Source organism: Vulpes lagopus, chromosome 16 (genome assembly GCF_018345385.1).
Source record: "Vulpes lagopus strain Blue_001 chromosome 16, ASM1834538v1, whole genome shotgun sequence".
NCBI lineage: Eukaryota > Metazoa > Chordata > Mammalia > Carnivora > Canidae > Vulpes > Vulpes lagopus.
This window is the reverse complement of record NC_054839.1, coordinates 12574412-12593415: the sequence shown is the minus strand read 5'-3', so window position 1 is coordinate 12593415 and position 19004 is coordinate 12574412. Positions and strand designations below refer to the sequence as shown.

The 19004-nt window shown below is 41.1% G+C and overlaps 1 protein-coding gene across 25 annotated transcripts in view; it reads right to left on the bottom strand.

Moving 5' to 3' along the window:
- DOCK9 (dedicator of cytokinesis 9) overlaps positions 1-19004 on the bottom strand; it is a 282842-nt gene that overhangs the window by 34484 nt on the left and 229354 nt on the right. For 12 of the 25 annotated variants that reach the window (XM_041731244.1, XM_041731255.1, XM_041731241.1 and 9 more), the window contains exons 36-43: positions 18933-18999; positions 17212-17259; positions 14238-14374; positions 7936-8051; positions 3507-3644; positions 3211-3393; positions 1517-1630; positions 1205-1420 (exon numbers count right to left, since the gene is read on the bottom strand). In XM_041731244.1, coding sequence (XP_041587178.1) covers positions 1205-1420; positions 1517-1630; positions 3211-3393; positions 3507-3644; positions 7936-8051; positions 14238-14374; positions 17212-17259; positions 18933-18999 — 1019 coding nt within the window. Of the gene's footprint in view, positions 1-1204; positions 1421-1516; positions 1631-3210; positions 3394-3506; positions 3645-7935; positions 8052-13670; positions 13715-14237; positions 14375-17211; positions 17260-18932; positions 19000-19004 lie in introns of all 25 variants that reach the window. The other 13 variants (XM_041731266.1, XM_041731253.1, XM_041731259.1 and 10 more) reach the window with 2 other exon arrangements.

The following is a 19004-nucleotide window of genomic DNA, read 5'->3' as shown; positions in this document are numbered from 1 at the left end:
TAACAAAGTTCCACAGTACTATAAAAAATATAAAATAGCTGTTGGAAAAGACCCCGACTCTGATGCCTGAGTACCTGGTTCTTGTCAGAATGACAGAAAAATTACTACTAGTAGTAATATGTGATTCACTTTTATTATAGCTAATAATAAGTAGTTAGGCTAATATGTAGATTAAATTTATGGTGAAACGTCTTGATTAATCAATACGTAAAAATTGTGACATAAACTTTTCAGATGTAGAAAATGATTTTACTAATTCAGGCAATTACAGAAGTTTAAGAGTAAAATCATGCTTCTTTGGTAATACTGTTGATCATACCTAAATGCTTTCAGCACAAATCAGAAACAGTTTTCAGAGGAACACAGAACCTGCCATACATACAGCCTACTGCTTTCCTTAACATCACCCCATTACTGATGATGTCACGAGGCATTGAGGGGTTAGAAAGGGGCTCAATGTTACAGACTCAGTAAGCGTTGATGTGAGATCTAGTCTATCTCCAGGGCCCACACACCCAACTTCCTGCCACCACCCTGTCTACTTCTAAAAACATGTGGCAGCTCTGAACACGAGTAGCACTCTGATGCCTACCACTTCCACAGATGCCAATTGTTTTCTCCAAAAGGAAAAAGCAGTGTCTTACTATTACTTTAATGACAGGAAAAATTAAATTTCATCATAAAAGAGCTGAATTTTAGAACTATACAGAGTTTAGATGCAGAAACTGAGTGCACTTGGATTAGCAGATGTTTATGTGAATGTGGGTGCTTTCTAAGAGCTGGCCAACCATGTTCTCCTGTGACAGAAATGTTCCCTTACAGTGTTGTAAACTATGGAGATAATTAGAAGATACGAAGCAACCCTGAGCCTAACACCATTTAAGTATCGCTTCCTTTTTTTTTTTAATTAATTAATTAATTAATGATAGGCACAGAGAGAGAGAGAGAGAGAGAGAGAGAGAGAGGCAGAGACACAGGCAGAGGGAGAAGCAGGCTCCATGCACCAGGAGCCCGATGTGGGACTCGATCCCGGGTCTCCAGGATCGCGCCCGGGGCCAAAGGCAGGTGCCAAACCGCTGCGCCACCCAGGGATCCCAAGTATCGTTTCTTTTGATTACCGGGAAATTTTTCTTAAAATTGGCTTTTTTCAGTGAATGAGACATAGTTTTCCCAAAAACCCAGATCCATGGGCTTGTAGGATTACCTCAGACAGATCCCCATTTTTGACATGGATCCTGGCCATACTGTCCAGCCATGTCTTCCTGAGCTCGGGAGTGCTGGCGTAGGACTTAGCCAGACTATACTGGAGGTCCACCAGCATCTCTGGGTCATTCTCATGCTCCTTCATCTGGGCGGTGGCCATCAGAACCGTGCGGATCCTTTTGGTCAAGTCTTTCACATCCGAGGAGAATGTAGTATGCTAAAACAAGGGTGGAAGAAGGACACATGGCTTTCAGTGGTCTTCTTCCTGTCTGCACACATGCTAGATGATGAGACAGTCCTGGGGGCCACCCACCTTGATGAGCCTGTCACTGTTGGCACAGTTGTTGATGATGGACAAGGACTGCTGGAATCTGGTTCCCCCGATCCCAACAACATCTGCTATCAGCTGGCTGACGGAAATAATGACCTTAGGGACACACAAATGAGAACAAATCATTTCACCTTCAAAGGACTCCCCAGCCTTGGCTCCTGCCTTCAGTTAGGATGCGCACGAGGACAGGGCAAAGTTTTGAGCGCACAGATCATTCCTATGTAGGAAACAATGTCTGAGTCATCTTTTTCCCCTTCCAAGAATCATTCCAGAAAGTGATTTTGCTATCCTTAAGTATTTTGTTTGCATAGCAAGATGCTCATCAGGAGAGTGTAGAGGCATGAGAATCAAATAAGCCCGTATCACTTGGACAGTTATTTACTTTCTTTAATAAAGGAGGGAGACCTTATCATTTATCTCCTTGCTTAACTGTTTGAATGTATATACACTTAATATTCAATAAGTGGACTGTCCTCTGCATTTGTTATTAAAACATATACATTCTAACAATGTAACAGGCAGGGGGGGATCTGTCTTTATTGGGGTCTGTGAAGTGCTCTGCCTTTACCCAGTTACTCAAGCTAAAACATGGATTCTATCTTTATTCCCTCCTTTTCCTTCACATCCGCAGGTACAATTAATCACTAAGTACCATCAACTCAATCTCCCCTTCCTCTAACCTTACCATACCTGGTCCAAGACATCATCCTCTCTGGCCTGGATTTGACCATGGTTTCCCCCAAAGTCTCCCCAGCTAAGGCCTTGACTCCCCTGATTCATTCTTAGCATGAGTCTAGGTGATCCCTCCAAATACGCAATGATGTCTTCTTTACTTCACTATAAGGATTTTCTCTGGTTTCCTGGACAGTTCCTTTTCCTCCTGCATCCATCACCTGGAACATGCTCACCCTCTAGACCTGCTAACCCGTATTCATTCTTCACATCTTCCTAGAAGCCTCCCTGCCCCAGCCAGATATCCACCCCTCTCCTTGGTGCACCCAAGTTCCTCTATTATGGCACTGAGGACAGTGTAGTGAGAAGAGCCTTGGGGTTTGTCTGTCTTCCAGTGGACTATACGCTCCATGAAGGCCAGGAGAGGATTCTGTTTTGTTCATGCTTGTATCCATGAATCTTAGCATATAGTTTGCTAATAATAAGTATTTGTTTAAAAATGGAATAAATACAGAAATGGAAAAGGCACTCCTACATGAGTTTATAGAAAAAGAAAAGTCTATGAAAATATGAAAGATTTCTTATACCTTGCATGGTTCCCAGAGCAGAGCATTTCGGACATTTTAACTCTGGAGAGATGGCAGGTGTGTCAGTAGATGGAAGGCAGATAAGAACCACTTTAGACTTTCTGTGTTTTACCTAGGATGTTTGCTATTAGGCACCCTCACACGATTTCTTATCATGATTCAGTGGAATTTCAGGCAGTCCAATATTGAATCCATATCTGAATGTCAATTTACAACAGAAATGCACTTTGGGCCTAAATCTTACAATATGGAGAATGAAATAAACCTAACCAGTAAATGGGACTGTCCAATTTTCCATCTCAAGGCCAGATCTTGCCCTATGTACACTGAGGTAAACCAGTATATGTCACACAAGTCTTCCTGCTGAGACAGATCCCCACAGAACACACCTGTGCCAGAAAGTGAAACTACGCTCACCTGCAAGTGTGTCCGGACAAAGGACTTCTTCCCAGTGTAGTCAAAATTGTTCCTCATGAGGAAGTATAGCAGCTGGGAGGCCTCGGTTCTGATGGAGCTCAGCTTTGAGTTGCAGCACTTGAGGATCTCATAGCACAGAGCCGCACACATGTCTGCCCTCCCTTCGTAGAACGTCGAGGGAAACTAGGTGAACAGCAGTAGCAAGAGCCACATGGAGATCAGTGCTCCCTTCAACTCCAGGTAGAAAGCAGATAAGCATGGTAATCAACATGACTTCCCCTGAGGAAGCAGCTTACCTTATAAATGAATGACCTTAAGGCAGTGAAGACATTTTTTAAAGCTGTTTCAGACTGATGTTTTTGAAGAAAACACAGGTAGACGTCAAACACCTTTTTCATGAGAGGATTATGTCCATGGTCAGCCAGGAGTTGGTTCTTCAAACACACAAGGACAGCTTGGTTAGTGAGGCACACCAGACACCCCCATGGGGCTGCATACAATTTTCATACTCAAAGGTTAAATGCCCCAGGTACTAAGACAACTTATAATTTAAACAAACTCTGCCATGAGTCTCTAGGAAAGTGCAGAATCCTCAGGTAGTACAAATAAGCCTGTAACTAAATTTGTGCTTAGGAATGTTTTTTTCTTTTCTCTTTTCTTTTCTTTTTCTTTTTTTTCTTTTCTTTTCTTTTCTTTCTTTTCTTTTTTCTTTTCTTTTCTTTTCTCTTCTTCTTCTTCTTCTTTTTTAAAGATGTTATTTATTTTATTTGAGAGAGAGAGAGAGAGAGAGAGAGAAGCAAGCCCAAGCCGGAGAGAGGGACAAGCAGACTCCACGCTGAGCACAGAGCCCAACGCAGGGCTCGGTCTCATAACCCCAAGATCATGACCTGAGCTGAAATCAAGAATTGGATGCTTAACTGACTGAGCCACCCAGGCGCCTCTTGCTTTTTTCTATTAAGGGAGGGACTAATCATAAAACTTCCTAGCAAACCGTAACATGTATTGAAGGACAAGTGTTCTTCAGTACTGACTTGGCTTCTATTTATTTACTTAGTTTTACTGTATACCAGCAACCAATACAGAGGTGATCTTTGTGATATCTTAATTCTAAAAGACAGGTGCCATTACAAGTGTGAGCTGATTAAGAGGCTGGAAAAAATACTGAAGTGAGGTCCTCTAAAAGCAAGTTTGTGGGGCGCCTGGTGCCTTAGTCGGTTAAGTGCCTACCTGCGTTTAAGAATTCCATTTAGAGAAGAGCTGTTTCAGTTGCAAAGGCTTACCAATCCCATGTGTCCTTGCAGACCACAAACTCCCTAGAAGAACCCAATTATCCCAGTGCTCTTCACTGTCATATACTGACTCTCACCATGCAGCTCAAATTGAGAAAAGGCATAATGTGGAATTGCTAAAAATACATTCTCAGGTTAAATTTGTAAACACATTAAAAAAGATTATCAACTACTGAAAGGCCAGAATGGACTTGGGATTGTGTTCATCACAGACACTGTATAACAGCCAGAGAAGAACCTTATTTTTCTGCACTCAACTACCTTGGTTTACAAAATAAGAGAACATATGTGAAAGTGCCCAGCACAGGATCAGGATCAGCATCTCATAAGTGTTTGATAATATTCTCCTCTTTTCTTTTTTCTTTCTTTCTTTCTTTTTTTTTTTAAGATTTTATTTATTTGACAGAGAGAGAGAGCACAAGCAGGGGGAACAGCAGGCAGAGGAAGAGGGAGAGGGAGAAGCAGGCTTTCTGCTGAGCAGAGAGCCTGATGTGGGGCTCAGTCCCAGGGCCCTGGGATCATGACCTGAGCTGAAAGCAGATGCTTAACCAACTGAGCCACCCAGGCACCCCTCTCCTCTTTTTTCTATATGGGACCATTCAACTACCTTAATGTCGCTTATCTTTTCTTTCTTTGTCCCTCCGCTGCTACCACCTCCCCACAATGTTTGGCTTAGTGGTTGGAGAACAAAAGCTTTGGCAGGCCAGGTGTGCAGTGATCTTGGGCAGATTTCCTAACCTAGCTCAGCCTCAATCTCCTCATCTGTAAAATGGAGGATAAGAAGATCCACCAGTCCAGGCTGTTGGGAAGATTAATGCCTGAGGCACAGAAGGCACCCAACAAATACCAGGGCTTAAATCTCTTCAAACATTTTCTCTCATTAAGAATGTGTTTTCTTGCCTATCTTTGGCAACTTACTTGATGTGCTCAATTAAGAGACTGAGTAAACAAATGGGGCTATCTTTATGGAAGGTGATTTTTCTCGACTTATGTCAGCTAATTCAATGTAATAATTTAATTTTTCTGATAATATACTCCAAATGATGCCGCGGCTGAGTAAATTATTTGTAGAGGAAGATCCCAGTGGCTGGTGTGCTGGTGGACCTCATGAACCTGTGAATCTAGGCCAGGTAAGCCTGCAGCATGGCATGACATCCATCAATGCTGTAACATTTGCCAATCTTCCCACTTTTTAATGGGGGCACTGAGCTTTAAATGCTTTTGCACACAGGCAGATAAAATTTTGGCAGAGATTACCTCAGCACTAAAGCTCAATCTTCTCCCTAATTCCTGAGACCTTTTATTATAGGGCCAGGAAGGCACGAACATAGGGCGGATGTTTTCAGGTATTTCATATCAATCCATTATACAGCAGACATACTTGCCACGTTCTAGTTAAGGGAATCGGGGTTTCCAGATGTCAAGCCAACCCACCTGAGGCTTAGAATCTGGCTCATGGTAGAGCTGGGATCTAAAGTCTGGCCTATATCCACAAAGTGGCAGGTCTTTTCAAAGGTCATCTTACTTTAAATTTACAACAGCCCTTACCACAGGAGGCAGATGCTATTTCTTCTAATGTTCCAAATGAGAAATCTTAGGTCTGGAGACACAAAGTAATTTTCCCAAAGACATTCAGACAATAAATGTTACAATCAGGGACCATTAGGTTCTGTTTCTCTCCCAAGAGTCAGACAAAACCACACTGGAGATCTGGAAACCTCGATGAACACTCTTCTTTAATATGAGGCAAGCATTTCTAAGGAGGCTGAGAACCATAGGGCGAGCAGTAAAAAATTGTTACTATTCTCTTGGACCCACCAGACTATACCCATAGGGTATGTGCCCTTATACCTGGCCAGTGTTCCAGGCTCCACCCGCTGTGTAGCACCAGGGTTTCCTGCACACAGACATGACTGAGCCCAGGCAGAGTGCTGTTTCGGACTTACAGATTCTCAGCAGTGACACAGGTATACATGGCAAATATTCACATTAAGAATGTCATTGCCGGGATCCCTGGGTGGCGCAGCGGTTTAGCGCCTGCCTTTGGCCCAGGGCGCGATCCTGGAGACCCTGGATCGAATCCCACATCAGGCTCCCGGTGCATGGAGCCTGCTTCTCCCTCTGCCTGTGTCTCTGCCTCTCTCTCTCTCTCTCTCTGTATGACTATCATAAATAAATAAAAAATTTTAAAAAAAATGTTTAAAAAAAAAAAAAAAAGAATGTAATTGCCTATTTGTATAACATTTCTAAACCAAAATCACCCAAAGAAAATGGAAAGAGGTTCCAAACGTGGTTCTGGTAGTGTACTGGTTCTCCAGCCATGGCGTTCAGGTTTCACCCTTAGACTTTCTGATTTAGCCAGTCCGGGTCAGGACCTGAGAATCTGCACTTCTAACAAGCTCCCAGGGTCTGCAGCTGCTGCTAGCCAGGGGACCACACTTTGAAAGGCACGAGAGTGGAGGCTCCATGGAAAGAGACACTGCTCTTTCCACATACTCCATACTCATTGGATTAGGGTCTGTATTTCCTCATCTCTCAACTGGGCTCTTAGTAATGACATTGCCTGGGGACATGAATGGCATGGCTGCTAAGAAGAATAAAGGTATAGTATAATAAAGTGACATGATATCAGGGTACTATTTGTATCCTAATAAAGAAATGTGCCTTGTGAGAAGCAGAAATAAATAAAGCAGAAAATGACTTTGGCTATCTTTTCCAAATATCCTTGGAAACACACTGTTTCGATAGTCATAGCTTATTAACACTAATTCAATTTTCCCCTTCCTCGCTGGAAATGGAAGCAATCATTTAGCAAGACTGGGAAGTGTTAGGTTCCCTAAATCAAGTGAGTGGCTTACATGACCATCTCCACCTATCTGAATATTACTTGCTAAAACCTAAAAATAAAAGACCAAAGCAACTTTTTATTTTCTATCCTTGAAATGCTTCTATCACTGAAGTTACTAACAGACTTTTTTAAATTGCAAGAGGTCAATGTGTCTGTACTTATTACTCTTCTATATATAAATATCTAATTTTAACTGCTGCTACAATTGGATATTCTCAAAGATAGGAGGGGCAGAAATCTCTGATTAGGTTCCCACATTTATCATCCTTGAGGGCACAGCAAACCATGTTCCCTAGGCGAATGTTTTCTTCAGGCCAAGAGTTAACCACCTCCAGGGACTGTTCCCATCATTTGCAAGCATGCAGCACACGCTGAGCAGCTAAACTTTATTTTATTTCAGGGAATTCAAGTCATTAACCATGGAAAAGTTTCATTAAGGGATGTCAAGGATTTATGGTTTCTTTACCAGGGCAAAAACAGTTGCTGCAACAAGAAATACAACACAGGAAGTTCTTGCTGGTTCAACTAAACAAGCAGAATGAATTTAAGAGGTAAAGTACTGACCATGACCAGCTGTTCCATACGAACCTTAAATGCCAGTGTAAATAGAGAGAGTGTGTCCAGAGCTGTGAGGCACACCTCAGTAGCAATGTTGGCTTCCAGCAGCGACTGATGGAGAACATCTGCGTCCGAGTGGCCATAGCCTGCGTGAATTACAACAGAAGGTTACTGCCCAGTGACTGCAGACAGATTGGCTGGCGGCACTGTATAGTCACAGTCAACTTTTGATTATTTATGGAAGGCTTCTTCTGGGGCTTTGTTTCCCTTTTTCACTGGTGTATGTGGGAGGAGGGTAGGTAATTAATAATGTGTCCATTTGTTTAGAGCTCTTTTTCAATTCTGGAAGGGAAAGAGTAACAGCAAACATTTATTATGTGCTTGCTATGTGCCAGCCATGATTCTATGAACTTTAAATGTATTAGCTCATTTAATCCCAAAACAGCCCTGTGAAGTAGGTACATTATTCAACCCTTTTTGCAGATAAGGAAACAGAGGCACAGAAAGGCTAAACAGCTTGTCTTAGGTCATACAGTTGATAAATAGCGGAGCCAGGAAGGCACCTGGATGGGAGCCAATCAATTGAGCCACTTAGCTGAGCTGTTAGGATGGGAGGAGTGGTGAAGGAGGGGGATATTTCCAAAGCTTCCTGCACAGACAGAGATGGCAGCAGAGCACAGAGGTTAAGAAAATGAGCTGAGGGTCAGGCTCCTGGTACCTAAATGCAGCTCAGCCACTTGCTAGCTGTGTGACCTGGGGCAAGTTATTTGACCTCTTTATGCCTCAGTTCCCTAATCTGTAGAATGGGGGTAGTAATAGTATCCACCTCAAAGGGTTGTGGTGAGCATTAACTTTGTTAAGATTTGTGAAGTTCTTAGAATAGTGCCTGGCACATGGTGAATGGCCATGTGAATGTTAAATCGATAACATAAAGATCTCTATTATCATCCAGAACGATGAATGATAATCAAGAGTTGACTGCACTGCTGATAGTGCTGATCCTACTTGCTTTATCAAAAAGCATGAAAGCCAGTATATATCTGAAAGAAAAGTTTAAGAAAAGGAAAGGATTTAAAGAATCATAATTTAAATACAAACTGATATCTTCTATATATGGCTGTAAAAATCAATTTAGTACTGACATAAATGTAGCTTTATATACAATCTGAGATATTAAATTATGAAATGATATGCATTAGCAGAAATACATATAGGGATGCAGAGATGTTACAGTACTTATCTAGATGACAAAGAAAGATGGCAATAAAATAAAACATCATATAATGTCCTACTCTAAGGAGCAAAAATAAATCAACACTTACTATGTAGTTGTATGTAATTTTCTTTATACTCCAGAGAGAAGGACATTTTGTATATAGATCAGGAAAATGAAGTGCAGAAAACCTAGAGAATTTTCTTGAGGCCAGGAATAGGAAAAAACCCAGAAACTACACTCCAAATTCCTTATCCAGAATCACTGTGTAACAATACCTATTATTAGGATAAAATAAAGCAACTAGCATGATGTTACTTCTATTTTGATAAACATCAGAGTTACAAAATGATTTTTAAAAGACTCAAAGATTTTTCAAGCTACCAAGTTGTTTTTAAAATAGGCTAAAAATACCATAATGTGTTTTCATGTGATGCTGCTTTGCTTTTAGGAGGGTGATTCTGAAGCTCCATGTGTTTGAGGATTGTATGGTTTTCACACTGCAACAGAGTTGACTGTCCTTAGTGGAGCTACATGACACAGTGGCGCCATGCTAGTTCTGAATTTTTATTTTTGCTTTTTTGGTAAGAAGTCTCCCAGAGAAAGAAAGATGGATGTATTTTGGTACTAATTTTATTGCATTGCCTTTGTAAGCCAGGGCATCACCTCATTTGGCGTGGTTTGTCTGGTCAGATAGAGACGGTGAAAGAGGAAAACAGATTGTTAATTACTGCTAAAGTGATCACAAACTGGGGCAAGAAGGGGGAAAATACACCACCTTTTATTAGACCAACCAAGATTATCACAGGTCCAAAAGACCCTTTGAGGGCTGCTGGAGTTTTATAGTCTGGGTTAAATCATATAAGGAACTTCCTTTGGTGATCATTTTAATATTTTTCTTGCCAAAGAATTGATGTTTTCTTTTTTCTAGGTAACTTCTTGACAAAGTATATGTAGGCATGATAATTATAGATGAGGCTGCCTACACACAGAAGAATTTCTAGCACTGACTTTTAGATGAAGATCTAGACCTATTCAGGACTGGAATTTGGCAATGTGTTGTTTTTCAAACACAGAATCAATGGCCATGCTAATTAAGTTTTTATGTAATTATGTATACATGTACAGAAACATGACAATGAAAAAATTTCTCTAGGCTCTTAAGCCACCCATGAGGCTTGACATAGTCTACCTAATCTCCTTGAGGGTAACAGTCAGATTTACACAGAAATCTGTCCACCTGTGTCTGAATGACCTAAGAATAAAAGAAATGATCCTTTTAAGCCACAATTGGTTATAGTTTTGCTTTTCCTTAAACTCCTATCTCAAAAAAATCAGCAACATTCCCGAGCTAGTGTTATTATAAAGTCCTTAAAAATAAATGGCAGGGAATGCCTGGGTGGCTCAGTGGTTGAATGTCTGCCTTTGGCCCAGAGTGTGATCCTGCAGTCACGGGATCGAGTCCCACATGGGGCTCCCTGCATGGAGCCGGCTTCTCCCTCTGCCTGTGTCTCTGCCTCTCTCTCTGTGTCTCTCATGAATAAACAAATAAAATCTTTTTTAAAAAATAATAAATGACAGCACGGAGAGGTTGTCTTAAGTGGTAGAGAACTGCATGGACAGTTCTCCTACGGAAACTGCTTGACTCAATGCCTAGAACTAAGTTGTGCACAAGTGAAGGTTTTAGTCAATGGTCACCATAATACAGGCCAACCCAAAAAGGGGTCTTAAGAGAAAAAGCAGTTTCTTAAAGTACTGGTCAGCAACTTTTTGAAGCTAATTAAGCAGCTTCTCAGTGGGGCAAGTAAGGAATGCTCTCCTACCTGTTGTCTGGCTTTTCTTTCCTATCATACCAGTGAGAAACATGAATTATCATGCAAATGAATTTAATATATTCCTAGGGGAATATATAACTGCAAAATAAATGCAAAGTGTTATTTTATATGTTGTGCACATATATCACTTACTTGCAAACATGTCTCACTTAGCTTCCTTCCCACAGCGTGGTTTATGTAAAATATTCTACAGGTAGCTATCACTTTCAATTTGCTATTTTACACAAATAGTTTCTGTTGATAAACAATAGGATGTGCTTTACAATAAAAAGGTAGATGCTTTAATGTTGTAAATATTTACTTTTCATGTACCTGGGCAATGACCCAAATGTAATGAACCTCTATCTTCTTCTTCTTCTTCCTTTTTTAAAAAAATTTTATTTATTTATTTGAGAGCAAGATATGCAGAGAGCACAGAGGAAGAGGGAGATGGAGAAGCAGACTCCTGCTGAGCAGAGAGCCAGATGTGGGGCTTGATCCCAGGACCCTGAGATCATGTTCTGAGCTGAGGGCAGACATTTAACCAACTGAGCCACCCAGGTACCCTGAACCTCTATCTCTGAGTATTTTTGAAATACTTAAGACTATTTGGCTACAGTGGGACTCACCATTTTCATCACTTCCTATCAAAATCCAAGAGTAAAGATACATGCCATGATTACATGTAAGGTACATATGGTGTTTTATCCCACATTCTACCTGGATGTACTAAAGGGGACACGAGAACAGCCTCACTGGATTAAATTTCTGGCGGTCCTCTGCTGCCCCCACCTGGTCAAGCTGAGGCCTGACAAGGTCTTTCCTACTCAGAAAAAAAAAAAAAGACAAAAAATGCAGGTGGTGTATGTTGCGGGGGGCACTCTATTTTTATTCTTCTCTAAAATAAATTTTAGACTCTGGCACTCTGCAAATCTGTCACATACTGGATTTACATCATTATTGGTTGGCCCAACAGAAGGTATTGCATTCATTGTTAAAGAGGAATCTTTTAAAAAGACATACATGGCTACAAATCCCCCATAAAATACCTAGGTAATAAGTGTAAACAAATCATGTATGTATATATACATATACATGCTCACACACATACACATGTATACATACAGTATGTGTTGTCTTCTCTGTGGCTTCTGGATGAACTGAAGTTTGGAGCTCAAAAAGCTAACAGAAGGAAAGGCTGAAACCACCCAGATACATCATTAGATCTAGAGATGTTAAATGGAGACTGAGTTCTAGGAGAAGCAGCAAGGACTGTGAGACACCAGAACTGATTTGGGATAAGCAGGGATTGTAGGAATGCAGGAGAAGCCTAAAAGAAAAGGCTACACACTGTTTATTGGGAAGATGGAAGGAGAAGCACAGAATGGGGATGGTGTCACTGAAAAGCGGCTGAAGCAGAAACGGCAGAATGAAAAAGGAGAGGCAGGAAGGACCCTGTGGGTAGCAGGAAGAGAGAATGGGAATCGATCACGTTAGCAATATGGTGCTTGGCTGCAAAACACAGCCAGCTGTCTCTCCTCCAATTCAAGCCACCATCGCAAAATCTGTTTGCAGTGGGAGGAGCTGGTGTTTGTCTTTGTGGATTGAGGTTATATATTCATGTGTTGATCATTCATTTTACTTTTGTTTTCTGCATTTCATAAATGATTATCTTTGGAGCTGGGGACTTGATCTGCTGATTTTTTAAAGTGCTTTAAATTTTAAATATTGATTTCAACTGATAGTGAGACAATATGGATGTAACGTGCAAGATATACATATAAGATAGGTCTAACAGACCTGTGTTATAAACTATATGGGCAAAGGCAGTGTTAGCAAGCCTGCAGAAGTGAGAATTCAATTTCTGCTCGCTAAACAGGACATGAAAACTAAGAATAGCAAAAGTCCTTTTTTGTTTCGACTCCTTGTCTGCAGAGCTAGAAAAAGCCTTAGCAGACAAGATGTGGAAAAATCAAGTACTGTCTCCTGAGATGTGTCATGAACGTACATTCTGGAGGTGAGTAGAGGACTCAGAACTAGTTCTCGTATGCTACCGATTTCAGCGTGTGGCAGGTAAATATAGTACTGATCTAAATTCAGCTTAGAATTTTATATAGTCTATATCCATTACATTTAACTTTGTTGGGGTGGAAGAGTGGGTAGCTGCCTTATTTCAATTCCTCGGCCTTCTGACTCTGAACTATGATAATTCTAAAGCACCAGGAATATTGTCTTTACTCTTAGCCTATACAGAGAAAGAGGTATGAAGACCACAGTAAGTAGAATTCGTATGATTAGAAATGGTGAGAAGATATTAATAACTATGTATCAAAGGCATTGCTTGGAGTGAGGATAGCTATCTACATAAAACAATAACTAGCTATGCTATGTTCGGAGAAAAGATGAAACAGTTCAGAGAACACATCACTAACAGAAATGGTATTTATTATAAATTATGGCATTAGTTTTAAAATGCTACATGGTTGATGTCTTTTAGGTTTTCTGCTTTGAGAAACCCTCAAGGAGATGAGACATGTAAGTTTCTAGAAACAGTACATGATGGCATGTCCCCTCTGATGATGTGAAGAAAGTAAATTAAAAACACGCTCCCACTTTTTGGTAGAACCTCTATCGTGAAGTTAGAAAGCCCCAAAGTTAGGAAGGCAAGATGAACAAGAAGGTCTCGGTTTGCAAGTGAAGCGGCCTCGTAAGCAGACTTCAACCTGATTAAATCTTACCATTGTCTACAGAAATTCCAAGCACACTTGATATCTTTCTCACACTGAAAACACAGAAAAAGTCACTTTGTTATTGGCTTTTCCGCACCCTCACAAATTGATTCACGGGCTTTATGTTTTTCACAGCAGTTTTAAGGATTAACATACATTCAAGGCTGGAATGTCAGAATGTGGACACTTGATCAGCTACATCCTGGACTCAGAAGAATGAAAGGAACCCGTCCCAGATGGCCTTGGGACTTGCACAGGGAAAATCCAAATATTAAATTATAAATATCAGAGAACATCTGGCTGTCAAAGCTGCCGAATTTTACGTTAAGAAATACTGAACAGAGTGGTTGGGACAAAGGGTCCAGCACTTTTAGGTCTGCTTTTGCAGATGACCACGTTCCACATTGTGTCACTCTCTTCCAAAGAAGGAAATTTCACCACGAGCTCTTCATCCCACTTGCTCTGAGCTGGAAGGAAAGTCAAGTTGGTGATGTGGTGTGGTGTGGCCTGGGACTCTCCCCTCTGAGATGTCACATGAGATGGTTGGCTGTTACGATGGTATGTCATGGGACTTACTGTGGTTAAAAGTGAGAGAGTTATCCAGGCTGCCCAGCTGCTGCAATCTGGCATGCATCATTCCTGTTCTGTTACGGGAAACAGGCAAGGTCTGAGATTTTCGATCATGAACTATGGGTCCCAACCCCTCCTGGTTCCTGCAACATGAGTGAAATGGGATAGAAGCAAAAGTTAGACTTGTTACACTGCAGCGAAACGAGGAAGGTTAGTGAGGCCAGGACATAGCACGAAGGGGACCAGCCACACGCCAACCAGGAACAGCACGGCCTGCCTGGGGCCGGGTGAGCCAGGGATGCACACACAGGCGGCAGCTCTTAAAAAGGTTCACAGCCAAGCACCTGATGATGAGGAAGCAAAAAACCAAGCCAAAGCAGGGAACTTTTCAGTTTTTAGAAAGTACTTTAGAGATGCTGCTTTTAAAAAACTGGAGCATCGGTCTGATGTGGTGCTAAGGGTTAGAGTTCTGACAACTGCCAAACACCATGAATCTTTTCAGATTATATGTGTTATTAAAGAGCAAAAAAAATTGTTTTTAATGAGAATAATGCATTGGAAGAAACAGAACAAACATGCAATGAGAGGGTATATGAGGTGGTTTAACACCTTTATTCTTACCCAGGCAGGAAGGAGAAGAGCCACACCCTTTGTTAAACTTGTCAGCAGTCAAGTAAAGAAAATAGAAAAGTGATCTGGGTTAGCAATCAAACAGCTAACTTCCTACTGTGTACCATCACCAGAGCAGATGAAAAATGAGACCCGTGCTGGAATGACACCTGTCCCCCAGCCCGTAGCCAACCGTCTCCCTCACTGTGTTATTGTGTGGAGTAGAACAGGGCATGCATGGAGTATCATCGGGCAACATGCTGCTAGGTGATTTCAGAGGGACACAATGAGAAAACTCAGTATTCATCAGACCAGACTGCCACAGAGGGCAGACACTGACAGCATTTAGATAACTGCTCAGGATCCTTGTCACATGTAGCAGAGACCAAGTGAATCTTCTATAAAGCACGGCACATCTTTCCACAATGCACATAACAAGTTACACCACCTCCTGCCTCCGCCTTCCTATGCCCATCTATTTTTAGGATAGCCCAAGGAAGCACACTTTTACATGCAAATATATACAGGGGGCTTATAAAGTCAGGAAATCTTTTTTAAAAATTAAATTTGTAGCCCTTAAAAAAAGTAAGTTCACAGTTACACAAAACCCAATTCTAAAATATTTTGTTGGGCAGAAATCTTCAGCTTCCCACACGCACCATGTTCAGCTCCGAAGCATATCATCCTATTTTGCACAACACTCTCCAAATGCCATCCTGTTCTGTAAGTGACAGTTACTGCAAGAAGACTGTGAAGCTTGCTGGGCACAGTGCCTTCCAGTTACAAATACACTGTCTGCCCATCTTCACGGGGCAAAGTCAAAGGGAATAAATTTGGGGTGCGAGGTGTTACTGTATAAGGTCACCCTGTATATACTTGCATTTGGTACTCAAAAGTGCAAATGTAAAATTTACTGTTACAATTAAAAAAAAAGTTAAAATGAGAGAATTTTAAGTGCCACTGCATTTTAGTTAAAAATAAATACAAATAGGATGAAAGCATAAAATATGCTCTCTAAATCAGCTCTTTCAAAAAAAAACCCACAAACTTTTATTGAACATTAAACATAATTCTGCAATTTCTCAAATGTCCCAAGAAAAAGAACAATGTTAACATAAAAAGTAAAATCTCCATGCTCAAATAGTCTTAAATAATCTCTTTCCTGTTGCATTGCTGTAAAACAGAATTATAGATAAAAGGAAAAAGAAACTCAATAACGACTAAATTTTAAGTGTTTCCTAAAATGGAAATATGTTTACTTAGAAATAAACTGTTAAAAATGATAACAATAGAAAAATAGGATCCTCAGACCAACCATATAAATACATAATCACAGACACGCAACACGGACAAAACAGATCCGTGCAGCCACGGACGCACCGTGCAGCCACAGGGCAGATGAGAACTTGGGAAGGACAAGACATGCTCTAAAGAAATGCCTCAGAGAAGGAGCTGCGTGGGTGCCCCCTGCAATGAGTTTCTAGCTTCCCTTGAACTCAGTATGGATCTGAGAGTGTGGTGTGGGACAGGGCAATGAGGATTTGTAAGACTCAACCAAAAGTTGAGTCTGGCCAGACGAAAGCAGGGCATGGACAGCTTATCTGGAGTTAGGCTCCAGGTGGGAGCTTGGTAGAGCTTATCTGGAGTAAGACTCCATGGTACAGGGCATCCCGGGTGGCTCAGCAGTTTAGCGCCACCTTCAGCCCAGAGCCTGATCCTGGAGATCTCGGATCGAGTCCCCAGTCAGGCTCCCTGCGTGGAGCCTGCTTCTCCCTCTGCCTGTGTTTCTGCCTCTCTCTCTCTCTCTGTGTGTCTCTCATGAATAAATAAATACAATCTTAAAAAAAAAAAAAGACTCCAGGGTACAGATAGTTTTTATGGAACAAATCTGAGGTGGACTGAATACATTCTTTCACGAAGAAAAAAAAGGAAATGTTTTTTATTAAGTGAGAAATTAATATCTTTGTAGCTGGGAGAAGGCATGGGAAAAAGTGACCTCTAAAAGTCAAATAGGGGTGGAGAAAGCACTGGAGGAGGACAAAGGAATGAGAAGACACAGCTGGAGGAGCCGAGAGGAGAGAGAGGGGACACGGAAACAGAATCTGGGGGAGCACGTGGAAGGAAGCAAACAAGTGCAGCAGCAGGCCATGAAGGGAAATACTTCCAAGAGATGTACATGAGGCAAAATGAGACAGAAGGAGTGTAGGAATGTAGGCGAAAGATGCCACCAGATTTGATGGTCGCAGTCCAAAGATATCATGGCTGTTGATGAGATTTCCAACTGCCAATCATCACAGATGACAATTTCCACATATTCAGAGCCAAGTGATACAGAGAATGACGCACACTTCAAACTAAACCCCCACAGTACCTGGCTATATATCGCTTCCCCATGTACTGGAACTGGTGTAAGCAGACTCTGCAAACAGAATTAAAGACTGTTAGGAAAACATGAAAATAAAATGGTTTCCAATACATTGTTTATTATTTAAACCCATCAGCAACAATCCATTTGATAAACTCTTACACCTACCACTAGCCTCTTACTTCAGGTGTTCAGAAATTCTTGGGCAGGTCTCTCTCACCCAGAGAAAATTACTAACACTACAGGGGAGGCACCATGCTGAGCTATTGGTACTGTGCGACATGGTTAAAGCCACAAATAAAGGCCTGGGACCAACAGGATTGTCCAATGGCTCAGGGTTTAGACGTTGACTTAGTCAGTTTGCCTCAGAAATCACGACAGAAAGTACTGGTGCACTATTACCAGTTGTTAATTTGTCCTCATCCATTCTGCACAAGGAGCTCCCTCTTTTGGCTTTTCTAAATGGACCGGTCCCTTACAGACATCAAGTATCTGGTTTTTTGGTTTAATATATCCACAATATTGATTTTTTTTAAAAATCATATATTTAATAATTTAGTAGTTACAATAATGTCCAGTAAGTTCTTCTGGTGCTGAATCTCATCTGTCTCTCACACTTTTAAATTAGCAGAGAGAACAATCATGAGACCATGAAACCAAGACCATAATCCAAAATGCACAAAGCTCCGAACTCCACCTGAGTTTCTGCAAATATATTCAGCAACAAAATCATGACCCCAACTAAGAGATATAAAGCTACTTATAATTTACCCAATTATTGTGAGTAATCACAGTACTGCAGAAATAGTTTTTACTGTAATAACAATAACATGTTTGATTGTGGGGTACTAAGATTCTGCTAAAACTGCTAAAAATTCTGGATTTGGAAAGTCATCTGGCCCCAGTAAGTTTTGTTGTTGTTGTTGTTTTTTAAACTCACAACCCTGAGATCAAAACCTGAGCTGAGGGATCCCTGGGTGGCGCAGCGGTTTGGCGCCTGCCTTTGACCCAGGGCGCGATCCTGGAAACCCGGGATCGAATCCCACGTCGGGCTCCCGGTGCATGGAGCCTGCCTCTCCCTCTGCCTGTGTCTCTGCCTCTCTCTCTCTCTCTCTCTGTGACTATCATAAATAATAAAATAAAAATTTAAAAAAAAAAAAAACCTAAGCTGAGATCAAGAGTCAGACACTTAACTGACTTGAGTCCCCCCACAGCTATTAAAGCTGAGTCCCCACATATCCTCAACCCAGCAATTTGGATAAAGGATGGTGGATTCATGTTCTTTTAAAGCAAAGAGCTTAAAGGAAATCAGAAACTTAGATTGAAGAGATAAAGTGAGGTCATATAGATAAAATGTAAGATTTCACTTACATTTAAAAATGGTAGCAATTTTTGTCTGTTTTTACATCTGCTTGAGCTAAGTTAGATTCAACTTAGAAATGTAGCATCCACCCAATTCAACTATTGTGTTATTTTATTCAAATGCTTTGTACACATAAGCTCTCATCCATAACAACTACATATCTAATAACTTAGGGTTGGTCACTGCTTACTGAGTCATGTACTCCTAAGAGCAGGTACTGGGGTCAGGTCCAGGAAAAAAGATCTTAAAAAAGTAAATGTGCATGTGAATATACCACATTCCTGACTCAACTACATAGTACTGTTCACACTTCTTAATTAGCCAGGAAGAATCAAGAGGCAATGAGCAAAACAGAACTACTCACTCAGATATTGTAAAAAAATCCATAAGTTCAGATGTTGAAGCCTTGTTCCAATATGTAAACAAAGCATCTAAA